Here is a 27,460-nt window from a genome sequence, read left to right on the forward strand (position 1 = left end):
GGGGAGTTGGGAGTCTGTCCAGACCGTGACAGCTCAATGCGTCGCGTGCATTCTCTAAAGCACACTGTTCTCTTCGCATGGATCAGATGTGCGCGAGAAACACTCATCTGACGCGCTGGCGTATCCACCTTATATGATCTCGTATTCGCCGAATGTCCAGTGGCTGAATCTACAGAGTAATACGACTAAGATGCACTGAGACGACGGGTCAAGGCTAATCAGAGCGACGCTGCCCCAGGCGTCGCCCAGAAGCTCGTGTCAGGCAAGCCTGTCCATGCACTATATTTGGCGATAGGCACCGAGGAGCAGAACGTGGGGGTGTGGAAAGATGCGATACGTCTTGCCTCTGCAGCATGACCGTGTTCTGCTTAATCATCATTGGTTTGTTTCCCATTCTATAAACATGACGAGGACCGGAAGGCGGAGATTTAGAATCAACTTTCGACCCAGTCTGATAGGACCACTTTCGTCTCTCGTCGGAAAGAGCCATTCTGTTCGCAGGCTGCCGCACAGACCATCACTTGCCTTCTTTGGCGTTAGGCCCCCTTTCGCCTTTATATTTTTCCCCTCTCCGGTCTAATCTGCTACCACTGCGGACAGGCCCTCCATTCTTCCTCTTTTCTTCTCCCTCTGCCCAAGTCTGCCTATTACTACCCACGACTCGCGGAACAGTGGCAAAATACCCCCCAGAGCAACGGCTCCTTTCGAAGGCAGCATCCAAAGAATTTGCCGACGCAAAACAATCAGTACCTGCAAAACTCACATTTTCTCTTTTAAATTCTCGCAAAATTCTCGCGTTTGCTTCTCTTTCTCTTTTACAATTTCTCTTTCTCTTCAGAATCGTCTTATCCTCCCTCCTGCCACCATTTTTCATGCGAAGAAAGAAGCGGCTTGCGCTGCAAAGACCACTGAAACAATGGCAGAACAGTGCATAGTTTGCCTAGACCCCTTACTGCACGCTGAAGAACCCCCACCACCGCCCGAAGAAGTGAAGCCTGCCCCTAACAGCCCCAATGCTACCAGCGCCATAGCGAGCGGCGCTATTATCGGTGATACTACCAACAATACCGGGCCGTTTAAAGAGGATGCTGATGGTGCATCCCATCCCCGATTGCAAGCTGCCAGCGACAGCGGTGGTGTTAGTCACGGGGATGACAACGTCGCTGTTATTCAAATTTGCGGGCATACTCTGCATGATACTTGTCTACGAGAATGGTCGGGCAAGGCCAACAGCTGTCCAATCTGTCGGCAGACGTTCCACTCAGTTTGTGTATATGACAAAATCGGAGGTTCGTACCCACCACCAGATGTTTCTCTGCCTCGTAGTTCGGCTACCCGTATAATACCGGGCTGTTATCCCGTCTGTGGCTTTTGACAAAACTAACTCAGGACTCTGCAAATAGGCAATCTACTGTCATCTTACAAAGTCCAAGATAAGAAACAGGTCGCCGAATTTGACCCACAGGCATGGCTGGACGAGTTTGCAGAGGTCGAGGCCGATGACATTTCCACTCCTTGTCCAGTATGCAACCTAGCCGACAATGAAGAAGTCCTACTTCTCTGTGACGGGTGTGATACCCCGTATCATACCCACTGCATTGGCCTCGAGAACGTGCCCCAAGGCGCCTGGTTCTGTATGGAGTGCATCGATCTCCTTGGCCAAGCCATCCCGGGTGCAGCTACCGATGGGCAACTGTTTGCCGGTGCACCGCGCAGGCTAGGCCCCCAGCGGGCGCGGAACGACTTTTTCCCCCGCACCAGGCAGAGCATGCGGCGTGCGAGACGGCGTGCCCAGTCAGACGAGTGGCAGGGCGCCTGGGGTCAAATCACTGGGCGGATCTGGGATGTGCTGAACATCGACCTGGACCACGACGAGGACGAATCTCTGGAGGATTATCGTCGCGCCGAGCAATTGAGAAATAACGAGCGTCGGGAATTCGAGCGCTGGCAAGAGAGGCTGGACATAGCCCGTCGTCTCGGAGCACAAGATGTCTTTGAGCGAAACATACCAAGCGCCATATTGCAGCGCGGAGGCCGACACACTGCTGCATCGCAGAATGGACGCGTACAGACGGCAACGGTCCAACAGAGCCGCGAAGAGATCAGGTCGTGGGGTGCTTTTGAGAGAGCACGGGACTGCGACGTAAGCAGCCAGGCTGCTCGGAAACGCAAGGCTCGATCTATTACCGCTTCTCCTGTGGAGCCCGTTCAAGAACCGGAACGAAAGCTGAAACGGCCTCGCACTCGTCGTATCACGGCACCCCCCGGCGAACCGTCCTCTTCCAAATCGGCAGTACCTGGATCGAGCAGCGATGCTCCAGCTGCCATATCAGCTATCGCGTCGGGAAGCAGCAGCTCGGCTGCAGCAACACTACCGTCCAGAACGCCTCAGACCGACGGCGAGCCTCGCTCTTTTCTGTCTTCGCTGCTCAAAGAGGTCGAGTCGAGCACACCTTCTGACGACGAAACCATCCGCAACCTTTTTGGAGAGCCTCGGCCTAGCCTCGTAATCGACCCGTCCTCCCCAGTCGCCTCATCGCCGGCTGCCTCGCCACATAACAGCCCACGGGCAATGTCGACTACACCACCGCCACACCGAGCACTTAGGCCGAGCTCGCCTACGTTGTTGAGCTCCCACATCGAACCAATATATCCACCAGCAAACTACTCACCAACACGATCAGCAGTCAGTCCAAGAAGCGATCACAGTGATTCCGAAAACAACAATGGCAACATCAGCAGCTTAGTAAATCAAGCCAGTGCTAACCACAACGGCTCGACATTTGTTACGGAGCTTCGGCAGCCACGTCCCCAGAGAAGGCCGACCATAGCGCTGCCGCGATCAGAAGACGTATCGCCATCACGGAATCCACTTTCGCTCGAGATGAAGGAAAGCATCAGCAGTATCGTTCGAGCAGCTTTGAAGCCGCACTGGAAATCCAGTCAGCTCACCGCCGACCAGTATGCCGCTATCAACCGCGACGTCTCCCACAAACTTTACGAGGAGGTGAGCAACCCAGTGGCTGCCGATTCGGAAACGCGGAAGCTTTGGGAGAAGAAGGCATCGAAAGAGGTGGCGCAAGCAGTTGCCGACCTATCGGCATGAGTTTGACCAGGCACGAGGATACAACTCATGCAAACAAGAAACGACATATTTGAAATGAAAACGACACGACGGCATCATCCAAGTCGAGACTGCTTTGTTAGGCTGGCGTTTTCTCAGGCGGCATCGGAATTCAGGTTGGATACCCCAAGGGAAGACGGCTTGTGATATTCTTCCGATCAATCTGGCGTTTTTTGTGCTATTTCTTTTAATTAGAGGACGACGGCCGACTCTGTCGGCTTTTTTTCTGGTTTGGAACGGGCCGGCAAGAGGGGCGTTAGTGTCGTGGGAAGCATAGTTTTGTATCGCGGAATGGGTGTGGTTTTTGTATATTTTGTAGACGTAGGCCAGTTGCATATTCTTTTGTATACAAAACGTTCGTCTGCAAATTTTAACAAAGCACGGGATAAAGTGGTCATGCTGATCGAGCTCAGTTCTGGAGTAATGCTGAATGAATATCCATGAGCCCGCTGGCAAACTTGATCAAGCAGCATGTGTTAATGTGAAAGTCTTCTATCTAACAGCATCCAGGTTGTATATTGCCATGAGGAGCCGCTAGCGAATTGGGACGCTCTTGGGATTTGTTCTCGGCATCTTGAAATGAGGAAGACGCGCTGGGTATACAGATAGGTTGTGCGGTCTTCCTGATAAGGTATAATGCCATGGATGAGAGAAAGAGAGAAAATTTTAGTGATGTGGGAACGACCGAGAATATTTAAGACGGGCATTAGCCGTTGTCGGGTTAGTGTTTATCCGGTTCCGAGATCGCCTGGCCGTGGTTTGGGGCAGTATGAAGATTTCAGGGCCAACCGAAGCTCTTCAATTGGCGGGTGAAAAAAGTTTTGATCTGGTAAATTTTGGCTGAGCGAGTGGTCTCATTGTAAGCCAGCTCTCCCTCACGAGATACGGGCAAGTATGGCGGCCACAAGCAGAGGCGGACAGGCAGTTTCTGCCCTGTTCCACGGTACGTCTTGTTCCCCTCGTGCCTTTCTTCAGCCTCCCATTTCGTGGTCCGAAGACGGGAGGATATATGTATAGCATGGCACCACGTCTCTGACATGCCGCCGCAGCACAATCCCGAACGGCCAGCTGCGCTCGCTGTGCACAAACCCGTAGCAGTCCGTTCTTCTTCAGCTGGCCGGCCACATCACGGCGGTTGTACTCGGCAGCCGCCGCAACAGAAGCGGAGCCGTCCCCATCACCACCCTCCACAGCTGCCGCAGTCGCGTCAAGAGAGGAACCCGTGGCAGTCTCGCACCCGGGCTTTCGCATACGGGCTGGGCTGCTGCTCAGCCGGCCGCCACTGCTGACCCGCGAGCCGACCGCGTTCGAGTCGGCCTTTTACCTCTATCAGAAGCGCCTCAACGAGCGGCTCAGCGGCTCCTTCCGGAAGAACGTCTACTTCAAGCCTGACACTACCCCGGCTCTCGACTGGCGTCTACAGCTGCGCGATCGACGCGGAACTCCTGCCCGCGATATTGGCAGCTACGAGGGTGGCAAGGGTGGCCACGGCCGTGGAGGCGCCCGCGCCTGGGACGATGAGCTCACGCTGGACGACCCCCTCGCCACCGAGCTCACCCAGCCCGATCGCTTGCGTGAGCGCATCATCTCGGATGCTGATCTGCGCGTCAGCGAGGACGGCGAACGCCTCAGCGAGGCAGACCGTGTCCGCGTCGAGCGGCCGCAGCCTCGCACCACCGCTGCCGACGGCGATCTCACCACCGGAGAAGGCGCCAATCCTCGTCGTCTTGACCGTCGCCTGGACCGGACCCTGTACCTCGTCGTTCGTGGCGCCGACGGCACCTGGGGCTTTCCCACGGCTGATGTGCAGACCAACGAGAACTTGCACGAGGTATGTTTGTGCTGCGACTTGGTTTCACGCCTGCTTACTAATTTTGACATAATTACTAATCATCGCGTTCAGACGGCTGCTCGGGCACTGGAATCCGCTGCTGGTGTTGACATGAACACCTGGATTGTCGGCCGCGTGCCTATTGCCCATATTGTCCAGTCCACAGATGCCACTGATGGCGAGAAGACCTTCTTCCTCAAGGGCCGCATCATGGCCGGTCAGGCTAATCTAGAGGGCAACACCTCTGGCCTCACCGACTTCAAATGGCTGACCAAAGAAGAGCTCGCCAAAGAGCTCCCATGGTATTACTATTCGGGCGTGAAACACGCAATGCCAGAGAGGTGATCGAGTGCAATAAGAGAAAAAATAAAGCTGCGCATCTCACAGCGCAGAGGCATGATCAGATGCTCGAAATAGGCTCTGAAAGCACTATTGTACACAATCATGTATCTTGTAAGAACAACGATATCCCGCATATAGTGCGCGGACATCTGCATTATTTATGAAGAACTCGTCCATGAAGACATCCACACTTTCACGTTTCGTCCACCAATGTGGACCATGACTCTAGCTCCAGTACTCCAGTGTTCCCAACTCGTAGCTTGTTACCGTATTCTCGGAAGAAATCACTTTCCCAGGGAGGCAATCTCGGACAAGTTTTGCGGCGACTGGAAGCTGGTGTGGGCGAAGACGGTGCCGTTTCTTCGCCTGCATTGTTCGAGTTGTCGTCAGGGCCTTCACTGTATTTTTGCCAGGTCCTCTTGACAAAAAGTGTAGCAGTCATGTTGCCTTTTGTACGTCAGATAATTTTAGCATTGTATCACAGTGCCTGGAATGCAGTTATATTATAACCTACTGTCGTACCCCGCATGATGAGCACTATCGTCCTTGTAACCGGTACGGCCCCGTTGGTGTGAACGCAAAATCACTGGCTTGCGCAGCTTGTTTGCTTCTGTACTTAGTTGTTGAAGATTGTTTACCGTGTGCATATCGTGTCCGCCTCGAGCCACAAGATTTTTTGTGTCGACGATCCGGGGGAAAAGCTCGTGGATCTTGTGGCTAAAGTCTGATAAATTTTCAGGCAGTGTTTCAAAGAATGTCCGGTACAGGAAGCAGAGATCTACAAGCATATTGTGGCCGACAAGCACTGGTTGCCGCTGCTTTAACTTCCACTCGCAGCGTTTTAGTTGGGTCCTCAGGCTGTTGCGGCTTGTGGCATCGTCATCTAGCTCAGCAACGTCTGCAGCATCCATGGCAAAGTCACCCCCAACCAACTGAAAACCCTGGCATTAGCTTTTGTCTCCTGAAAATCATAGATCGAGGGAAGTTGGCAATATGCCCGTATTAGAGGCTTGATCATACAGCCTCCAAGATATATCTCAGTCCTGCATAGTTAGCTAAAGTCCACGTTGGAACTTCGGCCTTTGATTTCGCACCTCTCTGGCTCTTTAAGCAGGCAAGCCGACTTTCGTCTCTTTCTTTCCTGAACTTTAAACGAAAGTCAGTGAAGTCCCAAAAATGCTATGAGTGAGGACAGATGATCGAGCCCCTTACTTTCATATCAGCCTGGTCCTGTACTTTCGAAATCTGCATGAATGTGTTGAACTTGCAGTAGCCCCGGAACTTTCCAGGAAACTCATTGTGTAGCAATTGATGCACCAGGCGTTGCTGAAACCGGTTGATGCGGTCTCCATACGGGTTGGAAACGTTGAGATAATTATCCTATCTTCCCGTTAGCTAGGATTCGAGTCTAGTACAACGTGGGAAGAGCAATTGGTCTTCTCTTACGCCTTCGGGGTCCTCGTCCCAGAGTCTGACAAGCCTTTTAGTTTCGTTATAGAAAGCTTTGGTTTCTTCATCTTGAATCTCAAGATCGATATCGTCTCTGCTAGGGTCTTTGTCCATACAGAGGAACGCATTACTGGTATTCGTTTCGTCCTCGCGGCTGAGATAGGGGATGCCATCAAAATATGAATCCTCCAGCCGATTTCCGTTGTACTTCAAGAAAAGGAGTGAGGAATAAGAGACCACCAGCAAGCGGTCGACCATTCCTGCAAGAATATTACCAACAGTGTCGTTTGGAAACATGGGAGAGATGTGGAAGGTGTAAGAGGACGCAATATACGCATCTACACTCTCTAGTTAGTAAGGAGTGCGAATCTATGCAAACCCTACGTGAAGCACTGGTGGCAGGTGATGGCAACCTTGGTCCGCGCTGTAATGAAGGCAAGTGATTCCAAACTGGATGGCCTGAAAGGTATGAGCCGCTTCTCTACTTTGCTGGTATATTTCCTCTTGAGTAGTAGCTCTGTAATGCTTGTCTGCAGTCCGAAGCTTGATGCCAGTCATCTCAAAGTCAATGGCAACATACTCGGCGTCGGAGATCTCCTCGAGAATGGAAGGCAAGAATCGCCAAAATGTGGTGAAATAGACATCCATCGCTTTGCGATGCCCATATGACAGAGAGTTCAATGTTGAGGTGGGGAGAGAGGGAAGGGAGAGAATGGAAAATCTGTCAAACGCATAATAAGACATTGTGCTTTTCTTGGTAGCATAGCATAGCAAAACACGGAAGGAGCGAACGACACGATAACTACGGCTTATTTTTGAGATACTACATAGGAGACCTGACTACGGCGATAGAAGATATCAGAGAAAGACCAGAACAATGCAGTTCATACTGTCAATGTACTACGCACAACACCGATTTTCGGATACAATCACTTCGTCGCCAAGAAAGGCGACAGGCCAAATATGACTCGATGCATGAAACATACCACTATGGCATGCTGAACAGCATACCAGAACGAACATTGATCCACAATCTCCGACACCCTTGTATTCATAGACAACCCTAGAAGATAACCTGCAAAGCCACATTCAAGATGCGTTTTTAAAAAGAGCTCGTACTCGCAGATAGACAGCAAGATACGATTGCGGTGCAACACGATAGGGCTAGCTGATCGTGACAGAAGAGGTGGACTTGTCAGCTGTTGCGTGACATAGGAGGCGAGGTATCACGTATGCTGCAATTCGGCCATTAGAATGGATTTTTGCACCGCGGTATTTACTGGCCGTTACGAGCGGCTTGGCTGTGCTTTACGGTGCTGCACGAGCCAAAAGCTGTGGCTTATACTTGCAGGAAGCTGGTGTTTCGGGCGATTTACCATTACAGGGTTCTTGCAGCCGTCCGGACGATCGTGACAGATTTGGGAAGATCTATCGGCACTGCTAAAACGGCTGTCTGCAATGACGATAAAAAACCGAGAGAGAACTGTATAGCCGAGGAGGACGGCATATACACGAAGATGGGCCGGGCTGCAGCCGTGCTGAACGAATTGTAAGAGGATGTCGGAACGAGCCGGTAGAACCAGCGAGTCGCTGGCAGAGCCAACATGTTCCCCGCCTGCAAAGACCCATCTACGGAGTACATTGTTTGTGTATGGCATTTTATAATGCTCGATAGACCCCCTTATACGGAAGAATCGTAAGATGAGTTGTTTACTGCCAAGTGGTGCTATAACATTTGGCTCAGCGAGGCCAAAAGTCATCCAATTAGTGGAGCTTGTAGTAGCGCCAGCTAAATTCATCCCACCTGAAAGGGGGGGGGAGGAAAAATAAAACAGCTCAAGAAGCCAACGGCCCCAACCTTTTTTCTCTTTTGCAGCTTCTCCTCAACCTCATACCCGTTATACCAAGTGAATAGCTCATTGAACATCTGCCCATCATGGCTCGTCAATTTTTCGTCGGCGGCAACTTCAAGATGTGAGTGGTCCCGCGTCTCCTCTCCGAATACCCCGCGATCCTACCTGCTTGTTCCTGAAAAGAAACCCCGCAAATATGCGAATAGCTTCAACGGGTTTCCACCATGCTGACCACCACTTGCGGCAACATCTAGGAACGGGACTGTCCAGTCCGTCAAGAAGATTGTCGACAACCTGAACGAGGCTACGCTAGACCCCAACACTGGTAAGTGAAAAGCCCGAACTTGCTCTAAGCCTGGAAGATTGTTCTCACACACGTTCCCGTCCAGAGGTCGTCATCGCCCCGCCTTCGCTGTACCTTTCGCTGGTGCGCGAGAAGCTTAGCGACAAGATCGAGGTGGCAGCCCAGAATGTCTACGACAAGCCGGACGGCGCGTTTACGGGTGAGATCTCGGTGCACCAGCTGATCGACTCCAACATTACGTGGACCATTTTGGGCCATTCGGAGCGCCGCAGCCTGTTGGCCGAGTCGGACGCGGTCGTGACGTCCAAGACCAAGTACGCTATCGCCAACGGCCTCAAGGTCATCTGGTGCTGCGGCGAGTCGCTGGAGCAGCGCGAGAAGGGCGAGACCGTGGCTGTGGTGACGGGCCAGCTGGCGGCACTTAAGGCGAGCCTCGGCTCGGACGCGGCCGTGTGGAAGAACCTGGTGATCGCATACGAGCCCATCTGGGCCATCGGCACCGGCAAGGTGGCCACCACGGCACAGGCGCAGGAGGTCCACGTGGCCATCCGCGGTTGGCTCAAGGAGAACGTCAGCGCCGAGGTCGCCGAGGCCACGCGCATTCTGTATGGCGGCAGCGTCAGCGAGAAGAACTGCAAGGACCTGGGCAAGCAGCCCGACATCGACGGCTTCCTGGTCGGCGGTGCCAGCCTGAAGCCTGCCTGTGAGTATACCCCCCCTTTTTTGTTAGGCTGCCTGTGAGTAGCTGTGCCCTGCTTTATACTGACTGTCCTTACTAGTTGTTGATATTATCAACAGCAACCTGTAGAGGGGATATGTATGAACAACGACACCCAAAGGCCGAATACGGCTTCTTGGAGGGCTGTCAGCACTCCTGGAACAGTGTGCCTATAACGTCAATAGCCATAAGTAGAAAAAAAAAGGTTTCTCTTGCTCTCATTGTTTTGTTCGTCGTTCACATGCGGTGCTATACACATATATACTCGTACATTGGCCCATCATTGTCGAGATTTCACCCGCATGCTACTGCCTCACACCTGCATGCCGAAGCCGTGGTATGGACTCCACACGCCACGCACACTCTGGTTGGTGCTGGTCACCGGCTTGCTGAACTTCTTGTTCACCTCGCCCGTTGCGTCTCGCAGCAGCTCGGCCTTTTTGAGAATCTGGTTGGGGTCCATGTTACGCACGCAGATCGCCCGCTCCTTGCCGTTGATGTAGTGGCCGACGATGACGGGGTGCCGCGACGGCCGAGGCGACACAGTGAACTCGACTTCAGGATTCTGTGCTGCGAACTTGGAGAGCTTGGTCTTGATGAACGAGCTGGTGAATGTCAGAAAAGCCGAGACTGGAAAGCGCCTGCCGTTGGCACTCACTTCATGCCGCGGGAACTGCCGGCCCAGTCACAGTAGTGGAAATCGAGTTTCTTGCACTGCAGGATGAAGGCACCGACGCCATTCTGTGTGACGTCAGCGCGTTGCGTCATACAAGTTAGGTTTCTAAAGGCACAATATATCTTACTCGGGCGACGGAGACCTGTGACAGTGCTCGTATCGTCATGGTGCGGTGTCTGGCGACATGAATCTCTGCTAGAGGTGAACAGCGACTTGGCAGACAAAGAGGTCGAAGTCGATCTAAATTTTCGGGGAAGCCACGTGACCAGATGTGGACCCCAAAGAAGTCGGTAAATTCCCTACCATCAGATCATGTGCTTACTCCGTTCCGTACGGATTACGGAGTACTCCGTATAATAGCTCTATTGCCCTTTTCGGCAGATCCTCAAGCCAGCTTAAGACTTAGATCTACTATGACATACATCCTTTTACATCGACAAAATGTTTCTCAAAATCATGGGTATTTTTACGGAAGAAGATAAAGAGGGCTAAGTAGTGGTAAAGAAAAGTGTATCGGTGGACAAGAAATATGTAGAACTTTACCAAAAGCGTCCGAGACGCCTTCTACCTCCGACAAACTTCCGATCTGCTTAACGAAGGAAAGAACGACCCAATAAGTTATAAAAACAGCAAATTAGGAAGGAGCTCTCTACAAACCCGGGTTCTCTAATACTTATCTACCCTCTCCTCTCTTCGGGATGATTTATTTTCTCCAAAATATTTTTATCTTCTTTTGCGTCTTTCGCACAATATACCCCGACAACTTTGCAAAGAATCCACAACTCCAACAACATGGTATGTAAAGTATCTCTCAATAAAGACTGTAAAAGATTATGATAGTTATTATGCGGTTTAGTCCTTCCTCCCGTGAACACGGTATACCTCGCCGAACTTGAGGAGGCCATGAAAATAATGTCTGCTCGGCTAGACCAAATGCTCGACGATATGTCCGCTCGGCATGACAAGGCGCAGGCCAAAATGTTCGCCCGCTGGGAAAAGGAAAGCAATCAAAGGGCCTTACGACTACAGAAAGATATGGTGGAACACAGAGCGAAGGCAGAGGAGCGCCTCGATAAATCTACAGCAGAGTCAATCAGTATAATTCGCGGCACACAGCCGCAAATGATGAGAGTAAGCAGTATAGGGTTAGTATCGTTTCCGATTTGTTACGTTCTTCTACTTTACTAACATACATCCTAGGTCTGTATCAATTAAAGGATAATGTGGGCTGTTTACGATCGATATGTTTTTGTACTCACCTTTTTCCAGTCGGTTGCTGTTATGCTGGTTTTAGACGGGGGCATTTGCTATTTGTACGGGTACCCGTACAGAAAATATAACACGGAATTAGAAACTTACGAGTATATAAGATGCTTTTTTAATACCGTGTTATAATTGCTGTACGGGTACATAGCACTCGTCTTATACGGGCCATATCGTACCACAAAGATGCTAACATACGCCTCCGATTCCAATCTGCGATGACTGCGATGTCCACAACACCGACTGACTATATTGCGTGGATTGAAATTGGCAACTCGCTATGACACACTGCCACGCCCAACACATCCCAAAAGCCGCTATCGCACAAGTTTGGTTTGGTACTTTGTCGAACAGTCTTAAGCAGGTTTCACCTACGTGGCACAAACCCTCTTTCTCTGCCAATAGAGAAAGTCTCGAATGAATACTTGAACTTCCAAGATGTTGCAGACGATCTATCTTAAATTTTCCCACTTTCACTCGTGGTGCTGCTTTTGGTTCAAACGTCGTATCTACATCTTACAACCTACCCACATCTGACAATAAAAGAAGAAGAACCCGAAATTGCACTGCTTGCAACTCCCCTGGCCACGACCTTGCAGGTGTGGAAGTGGTACTAAGGAAATTCGCTAAATCCGAATTAGTTATACTGCCCTGCCTACCACAATGGAAAGTATAGCTTCTTACTTTTGCACTATGATGTAAGATAGGTTATTGTTTTTTTTTTAAGAAAAGCTTTAATGCTATATCTCATGGAAAGGATAAAGAGCTGTCAAGTACAGAGGATTGTGTAAAAGTTGTCTGCGTTGTACTAAATTCTCTGCTATTTAGAGGAAGGAGAAAGGGTACTGGTATTACGGTACCTCGATATAAGGACGACGACAGGATGAAAACCGGACTTTCTATCCTATATCAACAGCTTCGCACGTATTACTTCTAGATCGTGCTAATGCGGTTTCGGGTTGGGGGCTCTTACCGTTTTCCCAACATGTGTCTTTTCAGTCGCCCTTTGTTGTATATTTGTTTTCGGACATTTTTTTACTCGTCTGAAAACAACGGAAATGGACAAGGAGCCTAACCATTGCAACTTGCGCGGCAACATAAGAGGCCGAGCACCCTCGAAACTTTCAGGATGTTGAGTCGAGCCGGAAGTCTTGCAAACAAACATTTTCGAACCCACGATACTTGATCGACACAGGTATTTCTAAAGAGGGAAAAGACAAGTCGCGACTATGGCGAACCAAGTCCAAGCATCGCGTACTACTCGAGGAGTTTCCTCTACAGGCGCTATTCAAACAACGATGGGTGTAATCTTTGATCCACAACGATTTCAAGAGAGGACGCACAGGACCTTTCCTTCTGAAGCCGTAGAGGCTTTCGGCATCACTGAGAGCAAGTGGGAGCCGATTTCCGATAATGAGCTACTCAACGGATGCACATCAGACTACATCTTCAGGCAGAAACGCCAGAAGGTGTCAATCCATCGCGATCTCCGTAACTTCAGGCCTACGCGCCTCGAGTTCCATGTGCCGCACCCGGATACCGACATGAACAATGACTGGTTTGTGTTACTTTTTGTGACACTCCACAATCTGATACGCGCCTTTTGCCACGCTCATTTTCGCTCTGAGATGTCCAAGCCAGCAGGCAACGAGAAATGGAGCCCCTGGGAAACTGCCATGCCACCGCAGTTTCTGCACTACGCTGCAGAGATCTCACGCAAAGACGACTACGACGGTGGTTGGGAAATTCTTTTGATTGACCCCCGCCAGAGGTCGCACATGGTTATGGGAATCGTGGCAAAGGTCCTGGAAGAGCATGTCACATCCGATCTGTTGTTTGGCGCCAGTGAACATCACCATAATGCGCTATCCGCTGCGGACCGGAACATGCTGCAAGAAGAGGGTAATGTTACCTCATAGACAGCTCTGGCTGGTCATTTTCCCGCACCAAGTATCTCGAGTCATTACTGACAGGCAAGGATATTTTCGTAAATTTAAGCGATCTGAAGAGGTGCGCCAGATTCTCGACGGAGAAATACTTACTCCACGGTTTTGGGAGAAGGTTGACCACTTGACGGCCGGAACTGCCGCTATGCTGCTGCCGCTATTCAACATACAGCGTCAGCTGGCAGTGGCATCACATACAAGTCAGAAACAGAGTCCCCGCACCGGAATACTGGTCATGTACCAGCAACTGCATGATATCATCGCCTTGGCGGGTTATGCGTCGATATGCATGGCATGGTCGCCCAGTATCTTCAAGCTCGAATTTCCCGAACCCGGCCAACAACTCGACCATAGCCAGGACCGAGTCGATGACGAATATGTTTTCGGACCATCACTGAAGCGCGCTATCCGAGAGGACAAGAACGCATCAAAAGCGGCAAACACACCAAGCAAGAGTGTTCTCAAGCATGACTCTGCACTATTCAACCGCATAGCCAAAATCAAGATCGTCCTCTGGCCAGCTATACGTCGCTACAAACCCCACTGGGGCATGCACAGTGCCAGTGGAAAGAGAATAATCGACGGCCAGAGCGGCCCAAATGCCGCAACTGTCACCGTCCTGACCAAGAGTCAAAATGTGTACTATGCTGGAAAGAACACAGGTGCTGCCGACACCGATGAAGGACTGCCAACACTAGCAGCGCACGTGAGGATGATACAAAAACGCCGGAGTGTGGCGACGATCAAATTAGTCATCCGCAGTTTTGCCATTGCCCTTCTTGTCTTCGCTTTGCTACTCTTTCCTATGTTACTAGAAGGCTTTCCCTTATTGCAGGAAAAACCATATTTTGTATACCTCAAACCTCGGTGTTTTGAGAGGATGAAAAGCTGGTGGGTTCAGGTGCCGCCTTTATGATACGCTCCTATCATTTGGTTGCAGCGTTGATAAGGCTCAGGTAGACGGATAGAGTCTGTACTCTAGTCGGTGTAATTTTATGTGGACCGGTCCCAATTTTAAGAAACGGCAGAAAAAAAGGCTGGAACATTTCTTGAACGTGCTTTCGCCATGGGTAAGGAAATCAGCAAGTACACCACTTGCTCGCTTTACAGTCACACCGGCTCCTCCCAAAAGAAGTCCCGATGGACGCTCATGGGCTACTTCGATCACAAGGCTGGCGTGGCCTCGGATACACTTTGCACGCAACCGACGATAACGTAGGCCTTGCTCGCCCGCTGCTTTTATCGCGGAAGGACGATCGCCTAGGCCTTGGAAGTCAGTCTGTCCATAGCCAGGCCGCTGCGACCAATCAATGGTGGCTCGATGCCTTCGACCAGCAATTGAAAGGCCTGACCGCAGGCAAGGCAGCTCCTGCGAATACACCAAATGCGACCGCAGTTACGCGGCTTGAGCTTCTATCTGCTGGCGGTCGTGGCTCTAATAAGTACCGTGGTGCTTACGGCCTGTATGCTAGCTTTGTGCGAGGCGGCTTGATCGAGGGCACAATTTCGTCGCCGATTACCACGAGCACCAACTCTCCTACTCCTTGTAGTAGTCAGGACGAAGCCATTGTAGAGGCAAGAGCACCAGAATCAGGACCAATAGAACAGACGGGAGCAACAAAAAAGGGCAAGAAACGGAAGACAGAAGAAGAAAACGAAGAGACCAAGAAGCGACAAAGGTTGGAAAAGAAAGAACGGAAAGAAAAGAAGCGGATAAAACGTGAACAGAGCGAAGCCGATAGTCAATCGTGCACGGGAAAGATCAAGGATAGAACGCCGGGAAAGAGTGGGAATGAAGAGAAGAGGGACAAGCTGGCAGCTAGCTCTTGCGACAAGAAAGAGAAGAAAGACCAAAAACGGAGGAGAAAGGAGCTGGGCACGATCGACGGTTCAGAGGGGCTTGACCAGGCGAAAACCATCGAAAAAAGCAAACAAGAGGGAAAGTTGCAAGGTAAAGATGATTCGACGACTACACAGAGTGACCGGGTGGTTGAGTCAGAACGGAAAGCAACCACTACTCCTATGCTACTAGACAAGAGGGTCAAGCGGAAGGAGGAGACCAAAGCTGAACGAAAGGCTAGAAGAAAGGCGTTGAGTGTTTCTCTCGACGAAACGAAGGAGCAAAGAAGGGAAAGCAAGAGCGCTGAAAAGAAGCTGCGACGGGAGAGGAGGGCAGTGAAAGAAGCGGCCAAGAAAGCAAAGGCAGAAGCAAAGACAGCATAGCGACGGAGAATGGCATGGCCTCTGCAACAATGTATATAAGTGTGTCAATAAGGGAGCTTTCAGACCGTGCTCAAATAGACCGTACTCAAAGGTTTTGGCGAACAGGGCCAAACGGCACTACGACTGACTGGATGAAGGCTCCTATGTACTCGGCTTCTTTTCCCTCAGTATTCCGAACTCCATACAACCATCAACACAACGCAGTTTCAACCCAACTCAGCCTTGAAATCCTTGCAACGTACCATTTCCTCCATCTGCATTACCTGCTCCCACAAAATCCATCCTGTTTTAAAATTGATATAAATACCTGGTTTTGTTACACGGTACTCCGTATTCTGCTGCCATAAATCGCCATGTTTCTCCGTTTCCAAAGTCCCACCCAAACTTGCCGTTGTGAGATAAAAACCATTCAGAGCTGCTTTGGGAGGGTACCTGGCTGCCCTGTAAGTAGCCATGGCCGGCGGTCCCAAAAGTCGTCTTTGATAATGTCTAAGTGCTCCGCCGTGATCCGAGCTTTGGCACGCCGTTTCTTGTCGCTCTCCTCCTTGGACTTGGAGAGCGTTGGTGGCTCAGCCTGGCTATCAGCTACTTCAGCCGCGTTGTAGCCTTTTGGGTCGACGAGCTCATACTAATTTCATCAACATGTGCTCTACAATACCACACGCATAAAGTCTCGGCACTCACGTCTCGGAACACAACGCTGCCCTTTTTGAACATATCAGGCTCGTTGTTGTAGTTCATGTGGAACTTCGAAAACAGCATCTCATTTTTGTCTGCCGAGAAAGTGCCCTGAACCCGTCAGTATCTTGGAAAGTCTCCGGCAGCATGCCAAAAAGCCTACCTTCAGCAGATCAGTTGCTGCGACGCTGTCCATGCCGCCCTTTTGTACCAATGCCCAGAACGTTGTGTTGTACAGATTGTTGATATGGCCTGGATTGTTAGTTGAGAATGCATGCACTACGGAATCGGAATGGCCCACAGTCAACCTGACGCCAGCTCAGGTAGTCGCGCAGATTTTGCACACTTGGGTAGCAGACTGCACGACCGTCAAACGTCGGCATAGGTGACGATGTCAGTGGCGTCTCCGGGAAGAAGGTTGGCCACAGGTGCACATAAAATGCCGTAAACGTCGAAACCACTGTCGACACTAGCTTGCTGCTACGCCGTTCGAAAAGCTGACATGCTTTGTGGAAAACAAAGCTGTACTCGTCGCTGACACCGTAGGCAAGTGAGATGTCGGGAAGGTCGCTCATCACAGCCTTCGCAGCAGCGTTCATGAGGTCAAGAGCACGCTTGTCATTCGGCTTCTCGAAGCCAAACTTGGCGCACAGCCTGTACAGTCAGCATATAAGGACGGAGTGGGCGATTTGGCAGATCGGATGACAGACTTGGTAAAGCCCCGACCGTCGATGCGGACGACAATCCATGTGTTTGGCAGCAGTGTATCCGACTGCTCGAATAATCGGACGTACTCATATCTAGAACATTTTAATCTCAATTCGCCGGTAAAGTCGAAAGCGAAGGAGTCTCACTTGGAATTAGCCATGGATGCGATGGGTTCCGAACTCGGCAGACTGATGAACGAAGTCGTGAGAGGCTGTCTTGGACCGTTGGCTTTTGTGACTACTCAGCCTTGTGATGAACAGGGGACTAAGCGCTAAATCACAGCGGGTTGGTGAGGGGTAGCCTGCAAGCTGCCAAATCCAAAAGCTATTCGTTTGAGTTTTTCTCCGTGCACTGGCTCTGCGGGCCTAGTCCCAATATATTCTAATCGCAGCTAGATTTACAACTTCTGTCGGCATCATCGTCCGCCACCAACCATGAATCTCCTCCTCTCGGACGACTACTTACTGCAAGACTACCCTGAGAATATCACCAACACCATCCGCTCCGGCCATGCCACCTGTCTACGTTTCAATCGCCGAGGCGATTACCTCGCCTCGGGACGTGTCGACGGAACGGTTGTCATTTGGGACCTCGACACCATGGGTGTCGCGCGTAAGTTGCGCGGACATTCACGAAGCATATCGTCGTTGAGCTGGTCGCGTGATGGTCGCTACCTCCTGTCAGCTTGCCAGGGGTGGAAAGCTATTCTCTGGGACCTACAAGATGGCCGCAAGCTACGCGAGGTGCGTTTCCGAGCGCCGGTTTACATCGCCGAGCTACACCCATGGAAGATGTAAGTAGGACCTACTCACAGTACTGTTTGGTGACAGAGCCGCTGACAAGTCAGAACGCACTTTGTCGCATCCCTTTACGAGGAGCAGGCGCTGCTCGTCGACATCACCGAAGCCATCGACGTGAAGCACGTACTACCCTCGAAACCGAAACGAGCCGAGACGGACGACGCGACTTTGCGGGAGAAATGGGCCAAGGAAGATGCCAAGCAGATGACGACAGTGACCGTGTACGCGGCATCCGGAGGACACATAATATCGGCCACGAGCAAGGGCTGGATCAACATCATCGACGCGACCACCCTCGAGGTGATCTTTTCTAAAAAGGCCTGTGGCAGTGTCGTCACGACGCTTCGGCTAAATGGGTCTGGAAAGATCCTGCTTGCCAACGCACAAGATCGAATTATCCGCTCTTTCTACATGCCCAATCTGGCAGCCCCTGACCTCGATCCGGACACCATCCAGCTGCCCGAGGAGCACAAGTTTCAGGACGTCGTGAACCGGCTTTCATGGAATCACATAGCGCTGAGCCCGACTGGCGAATACGTCGCCGCCTCTACGTACAACAACCACGAGCTCTACATCTGGGAGCGCAACCACGGCTCGCTTGTGCGTATGCTCGAGGGTCCAAAAGAAGAACAGGGCGTCATCGAGTGGCACCCACACCGCGCATTACTGGCCGCGTGTGGGCTCGAGACCGGACGTATTAACATTTGGTCAGTCACCAGCCCGCAGAAATGGTCAGCACTAGCACCCGACTTCGCCGAAGTGGAGGAAAACGAGATCTACGTTGAGAAGGAGGACGAGTTCGATATACACCCACAAGAGGTCATCGACAGACGCCGTCTGGACCTCGAGGATGAGGAGGTCGATGTGCTCACCGTTGAACAGACGGGTGCGGATCTCCTGCTCGATGGTGCGGCTGCCATTTTCGGCCAAGGTATCGGCGGCACAAACAGCAACACTACCTTCCGCATGCCCATCTTGTACGACCTGGGCGAGTCTGACAGCGAGGAAGAGTTTATCACCGTGTCGACAGGCACCATGCGCCGCAGAAGTCTAGGGGACGGTGCAGCAGGAGATCTAGACGGAGATGGCGCCGGCAGCGAGGAACGGCCTGGCGGGACAAAGAAAGGCTCGAGAGGGGGCCGACCAAAACGGAAGTAAACGGTATAGTCCTTTCTTTGTTTCGTCTTGCATCTGGGTTTTCATCGATGGGCTGGTCGGCATAAAGCACTAGGCGTTCGGGGGGGCTGGTTAGAGCCGGAGATTTGACGACTCGTTTCAATATCACTAGGTCGCGTCACGTCGATCCTATTGCAAAAGTAAGTATTTGTGGTGACTAAGCTACTTGCCAGACCAGGCTTCCGAGACACAAACGAGGGAACCTGACTGGGGTTTCTATGTCGGAGAATCTTTGCTTTTTGGGGTTTGAATGCTAGAAGAATATATCTTGAAAAGGCATATTTGAAAAGCTGTCGAAGTGCATGACTCAGTTCAGTGTAGGTGACAACAGCATTGCTGCTTTTATACTCCCTCCGTATTGCTTGATGATTCACTTGGTAATGCTGTCAGTACTTGAATGCAGCAGGCAGCAATCAAGTGGGGCGAGAGCTACAACGTACACGTATAGTACCTCGCAGTACGATATCCGCTGCGTCATCTCAGTGTAAAGTAAGGTCACTCTATGGTATACATGCCTTTCTATTGTTGTCCTAAAGACGAGCCCGAATAAAAAGGATCCACACTAATCTATATGCGGACTAGTATCCTGCCACACGCTCGAACAGAAAGGGAGCGAAGTTTTCCAAATCCCAGTTCATTTTCTCCCCCGTTCATCATCACAGTTGTCGACGATCGAAATCATCGACTGCCTCTCGCGTCGCGCGCCCATCGAAAAACGCGACGGTATCTTGATACGGCCACTTTACGTGTCCGCCGGAATCGATTTCTCGAATCCGCAGCGATCGAGACCTCAATTTTTCTCGAGCTGCAGCGAAGCTACCACGTTTGCCACTTCTCATCGTGACAAGTTGGCGTCGACTTTAGTGTTTCGGTAGCCGTCGAGGCACGTCGCTCCTTTGGAGCTTCGCTCGGAGGCTTTAAGAGAAGGGGGAGAACACATTAATTTTTGTTCGGCTGCCTTTTGTTGTTGGAACGCGTGCGAGTGCGGTGACAAACCAGTGAGGTGGCAGACAGGACGCAAACAAACCAGCACAGCCGTTGGCCAATTTCTCGCCACCTGTTTATTTCCGTTTGTTTCCATCACCTCGCTTTCTTCTGTTCAACGCGCGTTGCACTTTCACTTCTATCGATCACCCGCGGGGTGTTTGCTATTATCCAAAACTGTCGGCATCGGTAAACGGGTTTTCGATCTAGCCTGGAGTCCAAGGATCTGTCTATTCCACTCTGATTTTTCCACTCCTCTCTTTCAACCCACACGCGTCTTTGCGCCTTCTAATCCGACGCCCTTTTGTGATCACGGCATCACGTTCCTCAATACTCGACCTCTTTGTTGTATAGCTGTGCGAGTCGGCTCCGACCACATCTGACAATATGGCGAACCTATACTTTGCGCACTCGAGTGCGCCCCTCAAGACGATTGAAGAAATTCAGTTCAGCATGATGTCACCGGAGGAAATAAAAAACCTGAGTGTGGCTCATATTGTCTACCCTGAAGCAATGGACGAGACGAAGACCAAGCCGCGTGATGGCGGTGTGAACGATCCACTGCTCGGGTCCGTCGACCGCCAGTTTAAGTGCAAAACTTGCACGGAGAACATGTCGGAATGCCCGGGTCATTTCGGCCATATTGAGCTAGCTAAACCTGTGTACCATCCTGGCTTCATCAAGAAGACCAAGAAGGTGCTTGAGATTGTTTGTCACAACTGCAGCATGGTGCTTGCCGACAGGGTTAGTGTTACCTTGAGGAAGCTCTCAGATGAGGCGGTTGACATCCGTTTGGTACCCGTTTTTTCTGTGCTAACCTCATGATCCTTGTTACCCATCTTGCCCGTCCTATAGAGTGATCCAGAATTTGTTGCAGCCGTCAACACAAGAGATCCCAAGGCCCGGTTCCAGCGCGTCTGGGAGTGCTGCAAGAAGAAGAGGCGATGCGAGAACGAGGCAAAGGCCGAAGAGGAGGAGTTCGACCCCAACCCGAGCAAGATCGCGAAGCAGCAGCCACACAACCATGGAGGATGTGGCAACATGCAACCGGCGGTGCGCCAGACAGGCCTACAGTTGTGGTCACACTTCGAGGTCGAGCGCGATGAGGGTGGCAAGACGAAAGAAAAGAAGCTTCTTACTGCTGAGGTGGCACTGAACATTCTCCGTCGGATCAGCACTGCTGATATCCGTGACATGGGTCTGAATGTTGACTACGCTCGCCCGGAGTGGATGGTTCTGACCGTTCTTCCCGTTCCCCCACCGCCCGTTCGGCCCAGCATCTCCATGGATGGTACTGGAACCGGTATGCGAAATGAAGACGATTTGACCTTCAAGCTGGGTGATATTATTCGCGCCAACAACAACGTCCGGCAAGCTATCAACGAGGGTTCGCCTGCTCACATCTCATCTGATTTCGAGCAATTGTTGCAGTACCACGTTGCGACATACATGGACAATGACATTGCCGCTATTCCTCGTGCTCTTCAAAAGAGCGGACGTCCTGTCAAGTCTATCCGTGCCAGACTCAAGGGCAAGGAGGGTCGTCTGCGTGGTAATCTGATGGGTAAGCGTGTCGATTTTTCAGCACGTACCGTCATCACAGGTGACGCCAACATCTCGCTTGATGAAGTTGGTGTTCCTCGCTCCATCGCCCGCACACTCACATACCCTGAGACGGTGACGCCCTACAACATCGGTCGTCTACACCAGCTCGTGCAAAACGGTCCCAACGAGCACCCGGGAGCCAAATATGTCATAAGATCTGATGGTACCCGCATCGATCTTCGGCATCATCGTCGGGCTGGGCAAATCTCGCTCGAGTACGGCTGGAAGGTGGAGAGACATCTGATTGACGGTGATTTCATCATCTTCAATCGTCAGCCATCTTTGCACAAGGAGTCTATGATGGGCCATCGTGTTCGTGTCATGCCATACTCCACATTCCGACTCAACCTCTCCGTGACGTCGCCATACAACGCTGATTTCGACGGTGATGAAATGAACCTGCACGTGCCTCAAACTGAGGAGACTCGAGCTGAAGTCAAGGAGCTTTGCATGGTGCCACTCAACATCGTGTCTCCACAGCGAAACGGCCCACTCATGGGTATTGTCCAGGATACACTCGCAGGTGCCTACAAGCTCTGCCGGCGTGACGTTTTCCTGTCAAAGGAGCAAGTGATGAATATCATGCTTTGGGTACCGGAATGGAACGGTGTCATCCCTAGGCCGGCCATTCTCAAGCCTCGGCCTCGTTGGACTGGAAAGCAGATTATGAGTCTGGTTATCCCGAAGACGATAAACTTGCGCATGGGGAATGACGACACGGCACTTAAAGACGACGGCCTGCTCATTCAGACCGGTGAGCTGATGTATGGCTTGCCGACAAAGAAAAGCGTTGGAGCCTCTGGTGGCGGTATCATCCACATTTGCTTCAACGAGCTCGGATCTGATGGTGCGATGGCTTTCTTGAACGGCTGCCAACGCGTCGTGAACTACTGGCTGCTCCACAACGGCCACAGCATTGGTATCGGCGACACAATTCCCGACAAAGCCACGATCGAAAAGGTGCAGGAGCAGATTGATACCCAGAAGGAGGAGGTGCGCCGACTCACGGCAATGGCTACAGCGAATGAGCTGGAGGCCTTGCCTGGTATGAACATTCGGGAGACCTTTGAAAATAAGGTGTCGAAAGCACTGAACACCGCTCGCGACAAGGCTGGTACTACGACTCAAGAAAGTTTGAAGGACATCAACAACGCCGTCACCATGGCGCGGTCGGGCTCTAAGGGCTCCTCTATCAACATCTCGCAGATGACTGCGTTGGTCGGTCAGCAGATCGTTGAGGGCAGACGTATTCCCTTTGGATTTAAGTACCGGACTCTACCACATTTCACAAAGGACGATTACTCGCCTGAGGCTCGTGGCTTCGTGGAGAACTCCTACCTGCGTGGTCTCACGCCGACCGAGTTCTTTTTCCACGCTATGGCCGGTCGTGAGGGTCTTATCGATACTGCGGTGAAGACTGCGGAGACGGGATACATTCAGCGGCGGCTGGTGAAGGCACTTGAGGACGTCAGTGCCAAGTATGACGGAACTGTGCGAAACTCTCTGGGCGACGTCATTCAATTCGTCTACGGCGAAGATGGTCTTGATGGTGTCCATATCGAAGAACAGCGCATGGACCATCTCAACATGTCCATCAAATCGTTTGAGAAGAAGTTCCGTCTGGACGTGATGAGCGAGATGCGGCCTGCGGCGCTTGATGCACTGGAGTACGCAAACGAGATCGCTGGCGACGCGGAAGTACAAGAGCTGCTCGACAGCGAGTACGAAACATTATTGGGCGACCGTGAGCGGGTTCGCGACATCAACAAGAGACGCCTGAGCAGCATTCTGGGCAAGAAGGATGAGGAGATGATGCAATTGCCGCTGAACGTGGTGCGCATCGTCAACACGGCTCAGAAAATGTTCAAGCTGGATGATGCCCAGCGAAGCGACCTGCGCCCTCAAGATGTTATTCCGGTGATCCAGAAGATGTTGAATCAGATGGTGGCCGTCCGCGGCAAAGATGCCATCTCGGTGGAGGCGAATGATAGTGCGACGATTCTGTTCAAAGCGCAGCTCCGGTCACGGCTAGCCTTCAAGCGCCTCGCAGTTGAAATGCGCCTGACGCGCCTGGCCTTTGATCATATTGTGGGCGAGCTCAGCAGCCGTTGGGCACGGGCGATGGTGAATCCGGGAGAGATGGTGGGTGTTTTGGCAGCCCAGTCGATTGGCGAGCCGGCCACGCAGATGACGTTGAACACGTTCCATTTCGCCGGTGTGTCGTCGAAGAACGTGACGCTGGGTGTGCCTCGGCTCAAGGAGATTTTGAACGTGGCTAGCAACATCAAGACCCCGTCCATGGCTGTCTACTTGGACGATGCGGACGAGCGACCACCAACGCAAGACAGAGCCAAGGAGCTACGAAGCATTGTGGAACATACCAATCTGCGGTCTGTGACAGCGGTGACGGAGATTTACTATGACCCGGACCTGCGGTGGACCAACATTGTGGAAGACGAGAACATTCTGGAGTCCTACTTCCTGATTCCGGAGGACGTGGCCACCAACCTGGATCAACAGTCCCGGTGGATGCTGCGTATCACGCTGGATCGGCAGAAGCTGCTCGACAAGGGCCTGACCATTGAAGACGTGGCCAACCGCATCAAGGAGGAGTACCCGACGGACTTGGGTGTCATCTTCAGCGATAACAACGCTGACAGCCAGGTGATTCGGGTCCGGACCGTGCGGCAGGACGACGAGAAAGACGAGGACGGCGCACTGGAAGACGACGTGATGCTGAAGCGACTCGAGACACATTTGCTCGACACGCTAACGCTACGCGGAGTGCCGGGCATTGAGCGGGCCTTCCTGAACAAGGACACGGTGCTGATCAAGACCAAGGACGACGCGCTGTTGGCTGCCAAGGATGACCCTGCCTGCACGGCATGGTACCTCGACACAGAGGGTTCTGCTCTTCGTGCCGTCCTAGCGGTCGATGGCGTGGACCCGAAACGCACGTACACAAACGACCTGCATCAGGTTGTGGACGTGTTCGGTATCGAGGCTGCGCGGTCGACGCTGTTGCGTGAGCTGACTGCGGTCCTGTCGTTTGACGGTTCGTATGTCAACCACCGCCATCTTGCTCTGCTGGTGGACGTGATGACGTATCGCGGTAGTATCGCGGCGGTCACGCGCCACGGCATCAACCGTGCTGACACGGGTGCCCTGATGCGCTGTTCCTTTGAGGAGACGGTAGAGATTTTGCTGGAGGCAGCAGCTGTGGGCGAGCTTGACGATTGCCGCGGTATTTCGGAGAACGTGATGCTGGGCCAGCTAGCGCCCATGGGCACGGGTCACTTTGAGGTACTGCTGGATCCGAAGCTGCTCGAGACAGTGATCATGGACAATTCCCGCATGGGTCTCATGCCGGGTCTCACGGTCAAGGGCAGTCAGCTGGAGGGTGCAGCGACGCCTTACGACACCGGGTCACCGCTAGCCGACTCGGGCTATCTCAGCATCAGCTCGCCAGCTATGGGCAACTTCTCGCCCATCATGGGTGCCGGCTCCGAGACGCCTGCAGGTCTCAACACGGAGTACGGTGGCAGCGGCTTTGGCAGCATGGGCTATGCAACCAGCCCTCGGCCGACGAGTCCGTTCACCACGTCGCCGACGTCGCCGTTCAACAGTGGCTATGGAAGCTACTCACCGACGTCGCCTTCGGCCGGGTACTCGCCGACGTCGCCCATCATGGATATGGGTGGCCGTTTTTCGTCGTCGCCGCAGTTCAGCCCGTCGTCGCCTTCGTTCTCGCCGACGTCGCCGATGATGCGGCCAACCAGCCCCAACTACAGTCCCACGTCGCCCAGCTACTCGCCGGCTTCTCCATCGGCAGCGCGTCACTATTCGCCTACTTCTCCGGCGCAATTTACCTCGCCAACCTCGCCGTCGTACTCTCCAGCAAGCCCCAACTACAGCCCGGCATCGCCCAATCTCCATGCCACGTCTCCGTCCTACTCGCCGGCCTCTCCTACTTGGTCACCCACGTCGCCTGAAGCCTACTCTCCAACGAGTCCGACGTTCCAACGGTCTCCTGGACAGGCTGCATCGCCTACTAGCCCGAGCTACTCGCCAACGGTAAGCGCTGAAAATGGAAAGACAAAAGTCAAAATCAGGATATATACTAACTATGACAGTCGCCAACGTTCTCTCCTCGGACCCCAGGACGCGGCCCGCCAGGGCCGGCTTCGTAGTATGTCTCTCCCCTATCTCCTTGCTATATTGCCTGCCATTTTTTAGAATACAACTAACGTCAACCCAGCTCTCCGACATCTCCTTCAAATAATTAATGCTCATTTTATTTCTTTGTCGTGTTTTGATTAAGTGTTTGACACAGGCTGTCATGGAATTTCTTGAGCAGGAGTTTTTTGTTAGTCTTTGACATCTGAGTTTGGCATCATAGAAAACGTTCTCTTTGCATTATTCGGACTTTTCTAGAGGAGAGCATCGAGTTTCAGAAAAAAAAATATGCGCAGAGGAGAGTTTAACTGAAGAAAAAACCATAACCAAGTAACATCGGGAGATGGGTGGACGAGGAAGACACTGCTTTGTACTATACTAAACTGAAACGGGAGAGGACTGAAGGACGAACGAGGGGGTATCTGGCAGTAAATACGTGATAGGATGACCGTCCATGAAAGCTACAAGAGGAGGTGGCAACGAACCGGTCTATCGTCGGCATCTTGAGGGTGCAGAAGGAGCTGGCAACGTTCACAGTGTTAGGATGCGCCAATTGAAAGTGAGGAAGTACGGTGAAACGGAATACAATGAACCAAAAGAGGAAACTTTCCCCAAAAAGAAAAAAAAGAAGAAAAGCAAAAAAAAAGAAAAAAAAAAGAAAAAGAAAAAGAAAAAGCAAAAGAAAAAGAAAAAGAAAAGAAGAAGAAACGAAAGAAACGAAGAAAAAAGGACAAGGACACAGTAAGGTCCGAAATAATGTGTGTGATAAGGGAAGAAGCTCACAGACCAAGACTGCCCTATTTTTCCTATCTGTGCTTGAAGGAAACGGTCGGATGGACGGATTATATCACGCGTTCCCCATGTCGTAAGCATATATGTTGGTCTTTTTAGTGCTGATATGCTCTGCTCAAAGCACGGTAAATGAAATGCATGAGAATATGCAATAGATTTGAGGTTGCGTGATACCTGTTGCAAGCAGTCCACTTGAGGGAGTTCTCGTACAGGCAGGAGGTTACAACTACAGCTTTCTGTTTGCTCTGCTCCGTAAGCACTTCTCCCTCGTGAACAGACAATCTTCAATGGCAACTACTAGACACGGTTTCAAAGTCTTGTGTATCCGAAAGGGGATGTTCGACGCGAGTATTGGGATTGGAGGAGTGGACTGGACTGAGAAAACAATATCCTCATGCATGACCACATCCTCTTCTAACCGTGTACCCTTGGTTCTATTGACACCCCTTGGCTCTCTCCAATATTCAAATGTTTTAGCCATGCATAGGCCGAGACAGCTGGCTTCTCGTTATCGCGACAGACAATTAGAAGCAGGCGGCATACCAAAAATAGGATTCGAAAACACTTCGCGTTCACCTCCCATTCTGGTCGCGAAATCTAAGACCGGCCTGTACGGAGTACGGAAAGAGAGACATCTTGCAAAGTACCCCATGTTTGAGGAGGCAAGGGTAGTAGACAACTCCGGGGAACACGGCCGTGGGTACTGAGAATGGGGCAGTCAGTAGGGCAGCAGCAATACGAGCTATTCCAGCAAACGAGTGGAGGCCCCTGGGAGAAGATGATTTCACACAACGAAACAACGTAGCCTGACA

General features: G+C 51.8%; 9 protein-coding genes across 9 annotated transcripts; 6 read left to right on the forward strand and 3 right to left on the reverse strand.

Moving 5' to 3' along the window:
* Positions 1 to 916: 916 nt before the first annotated feature.
* Positions 917 to 3,106, forward strand: CMQ_8024 (phd and ring finger domain protein; the record flags this gene model as incomplete). Its single annotated transcript, XM_014313664.1, has 3 exons — positions 917 to 1,136; positions 1,266 to 1,289; positions 1,404 to 3,106. The coding sequence occupies 3 exons, from the start codon at positions 917 to 919 to the stop codon at positions 3,104 to 3,106; spliced, it is 1,947 nt and encodes a 648-aa protein (XP_014169139.1).
* Positions 3,107 to 4,018: 912 nt separating this feature from the next.
* CMQ_7952 (50S ribosomal subunit l30) lies at positions 4,019 to 5,300 on the forward strand (the record flags this gene model as incomplete). Its single annotated transcript, XM_014313592.1, has 3 exons — positions 4,019 to 4,067; positions 4,174 to 4,955; positions 5,028 to 5,300. The coding sequence occupies 3 exons, from the start codon at positions 4,019 to 4,021 to the stop codon at positions 5,298 to 5,300; spliced, it is 1,104 nt and encodes a 367-aa protein (XP_014169067.1).
* Positions 5,301 to 5,581: 281 nt separating this feature from the next.
* Positions 5,582 to 7,394, reverse strand: CMQ_7979 (caf1 family ribonuclease; the record flags this gene model as incomplete). Its single annotated transcript, XM_014313619.1, has 5 exons — positions 5,582 to 5,663; positions 5,820 to 6,229; positions 6,510 to 6,677; positions 6,744 to 7,006; positions 7,232 to 7,394. The coding sequence occupies 5 exons, from the start codon at positions 7,392 to 7,394 to the stop codon at positions 5,582 to 5,584; spliced, it is 1,086 nt and encodes a 361-aa protein (XP_014169094.1).
* A 1,288-nt stretch (positions 7,395 to 8,682) lies between these two features.
* On the forward strand, positions 8,683 to 9,711 carry CMQ_7871 (triosephosphate isomerase; the record flags this gene model as incomplete). Its single annotated transcript, XM_014313511.1, has 4 exons — positions 8,683 to 8,720; positions 8,854 to 8,924; positions 8,989 to 9,606; positions 9,683 to 9,711. 4 exons carry the CDS (start codon positions 8,683 to 8,685, stop codon positions 9,709 to 9,711), a joined length of 756 nt encoding a protein of 251 aa, XP_014168986.1.
* Positions 9,712 to 9,934: 223 nt separating this feature from the next.
* Positions 9,935 to 10,463, reverse strand: CMQ_7922 (mitochondrial ribosomal protein; the record flags this gene model as incomplete). Its single annotated transcript, XM_014313562.1, has 3 exons — positions 9,935 to 10,226; positions 10,280 to 10,362; positions 10,425 to 10,463. The coding sequence occupies 3 exons, from the start codon at positions 10,461 to 10,463 to the stop codon at positions 9,935 to 9,937; spliced, it is 414 nt and encodes a 137-aa protein (XP_014169037.1).
* Positions 10,464 to 12,858: 2,395 nt separating this feature from the next.
* Positions 12,859 to 15,729, forward strand: CMQ_7799 (uncharacterized protein; the record flags this gene model as incomplete). Its single annotated transcript, XM_014313439.1, has 3 exons — positions 12,859 to 13,462; positions 13,539 to 14,212; positions 14,617 to 15,729. 3 exons carry the CDS (start codon positions 12,859 to 12,861, stop codon positions 15,727 to 15,729), a joined length of 2,391 nt encoding a protein of 796 aa, XP_014168914.1.
* A 409-nt stretch (positions 15,730 to 16,138) lies between these two features.
* On the reverse strand, positions 16,139 to 17,275 carry CMQ_7828 (trnahis guanylyltransferase; the record flags this gene model as incomplete). Its single annotated transcript, XM_014313468.1, has 6 exons — positions 16,139 to 16,357; positions 16,414 to 16,518; positions 16,571 to 16,659; positions 16,754 to 17,061; positions 17,118 to 17,207; positions 17,262 to 17,275. 6 exons carry the CDS (start codon positions 17,273 to 17,275, stop codon positions 16,139 to 16,141), a joined length of 825 nt encoding a protein of 274 aa, XP_014168943.1.
* Positions 17,276 to 17,549: 274 nt separating this feature from the next.
* On the forward strand, positions 17,550 to 19,073 carry CMQ_8005 (WD repeat protein; the record flags this gene model as incomplete). The annotated part of the gene is made up of 3 exons (XM_014313645.1): positions 17,550 to 17,727; positions 17,800 to 17,908; positions 17,963 to 19,073. 3 exons carry the CDS (start codon positions 17,550 to 17,552, stop codon positions 19,071 to 19,073), a joined length of 1,398 nt encoding a protein of 465 aa, XP_014169120.1.
* Positions 19,074 to 20,462: 1,389 nt separating this feature from the next.
* On the forward strand, positions 20,463 to 25,870 carry CMQ_7822 (DNA-directed RNA polymerase 2 largest subunit; the record flags this gene model as incomplete). The annotated part of the gene is made up of 3 exons (XM_014313462.1): positions 20,463 to 20,819; positions 20,931 to 25,754; positions 25,814 to 25,870. The coding sequence occupies 3 exons, from the start codon at positions 20,463 to 20,465 to the stop codon at positions 25,868 to 25,870; spliced, it is 5,238 nt and encodes a 1,745-aa protein (XP_014168937.1).
* Between the last annotated feature and the right edge of the window lie 1,590 nt (positions 25,871 to 27,460).

This window comes from Grosmannia clavigera (assembly GCF_000143105.1).
Source record: "Grosmannia clavigera kw1407 unplaced genomic scaffold GCSC_82, whole genome shotgun sequence".
Taxonomy (NCBI): domain Eukaryota; kingdom Fungi; phylum Ascomycota; class Sordariomycetes; order Ophiostomatales; family Ophiostomataceae; genus Leptographium; species Leptographium clavigerum.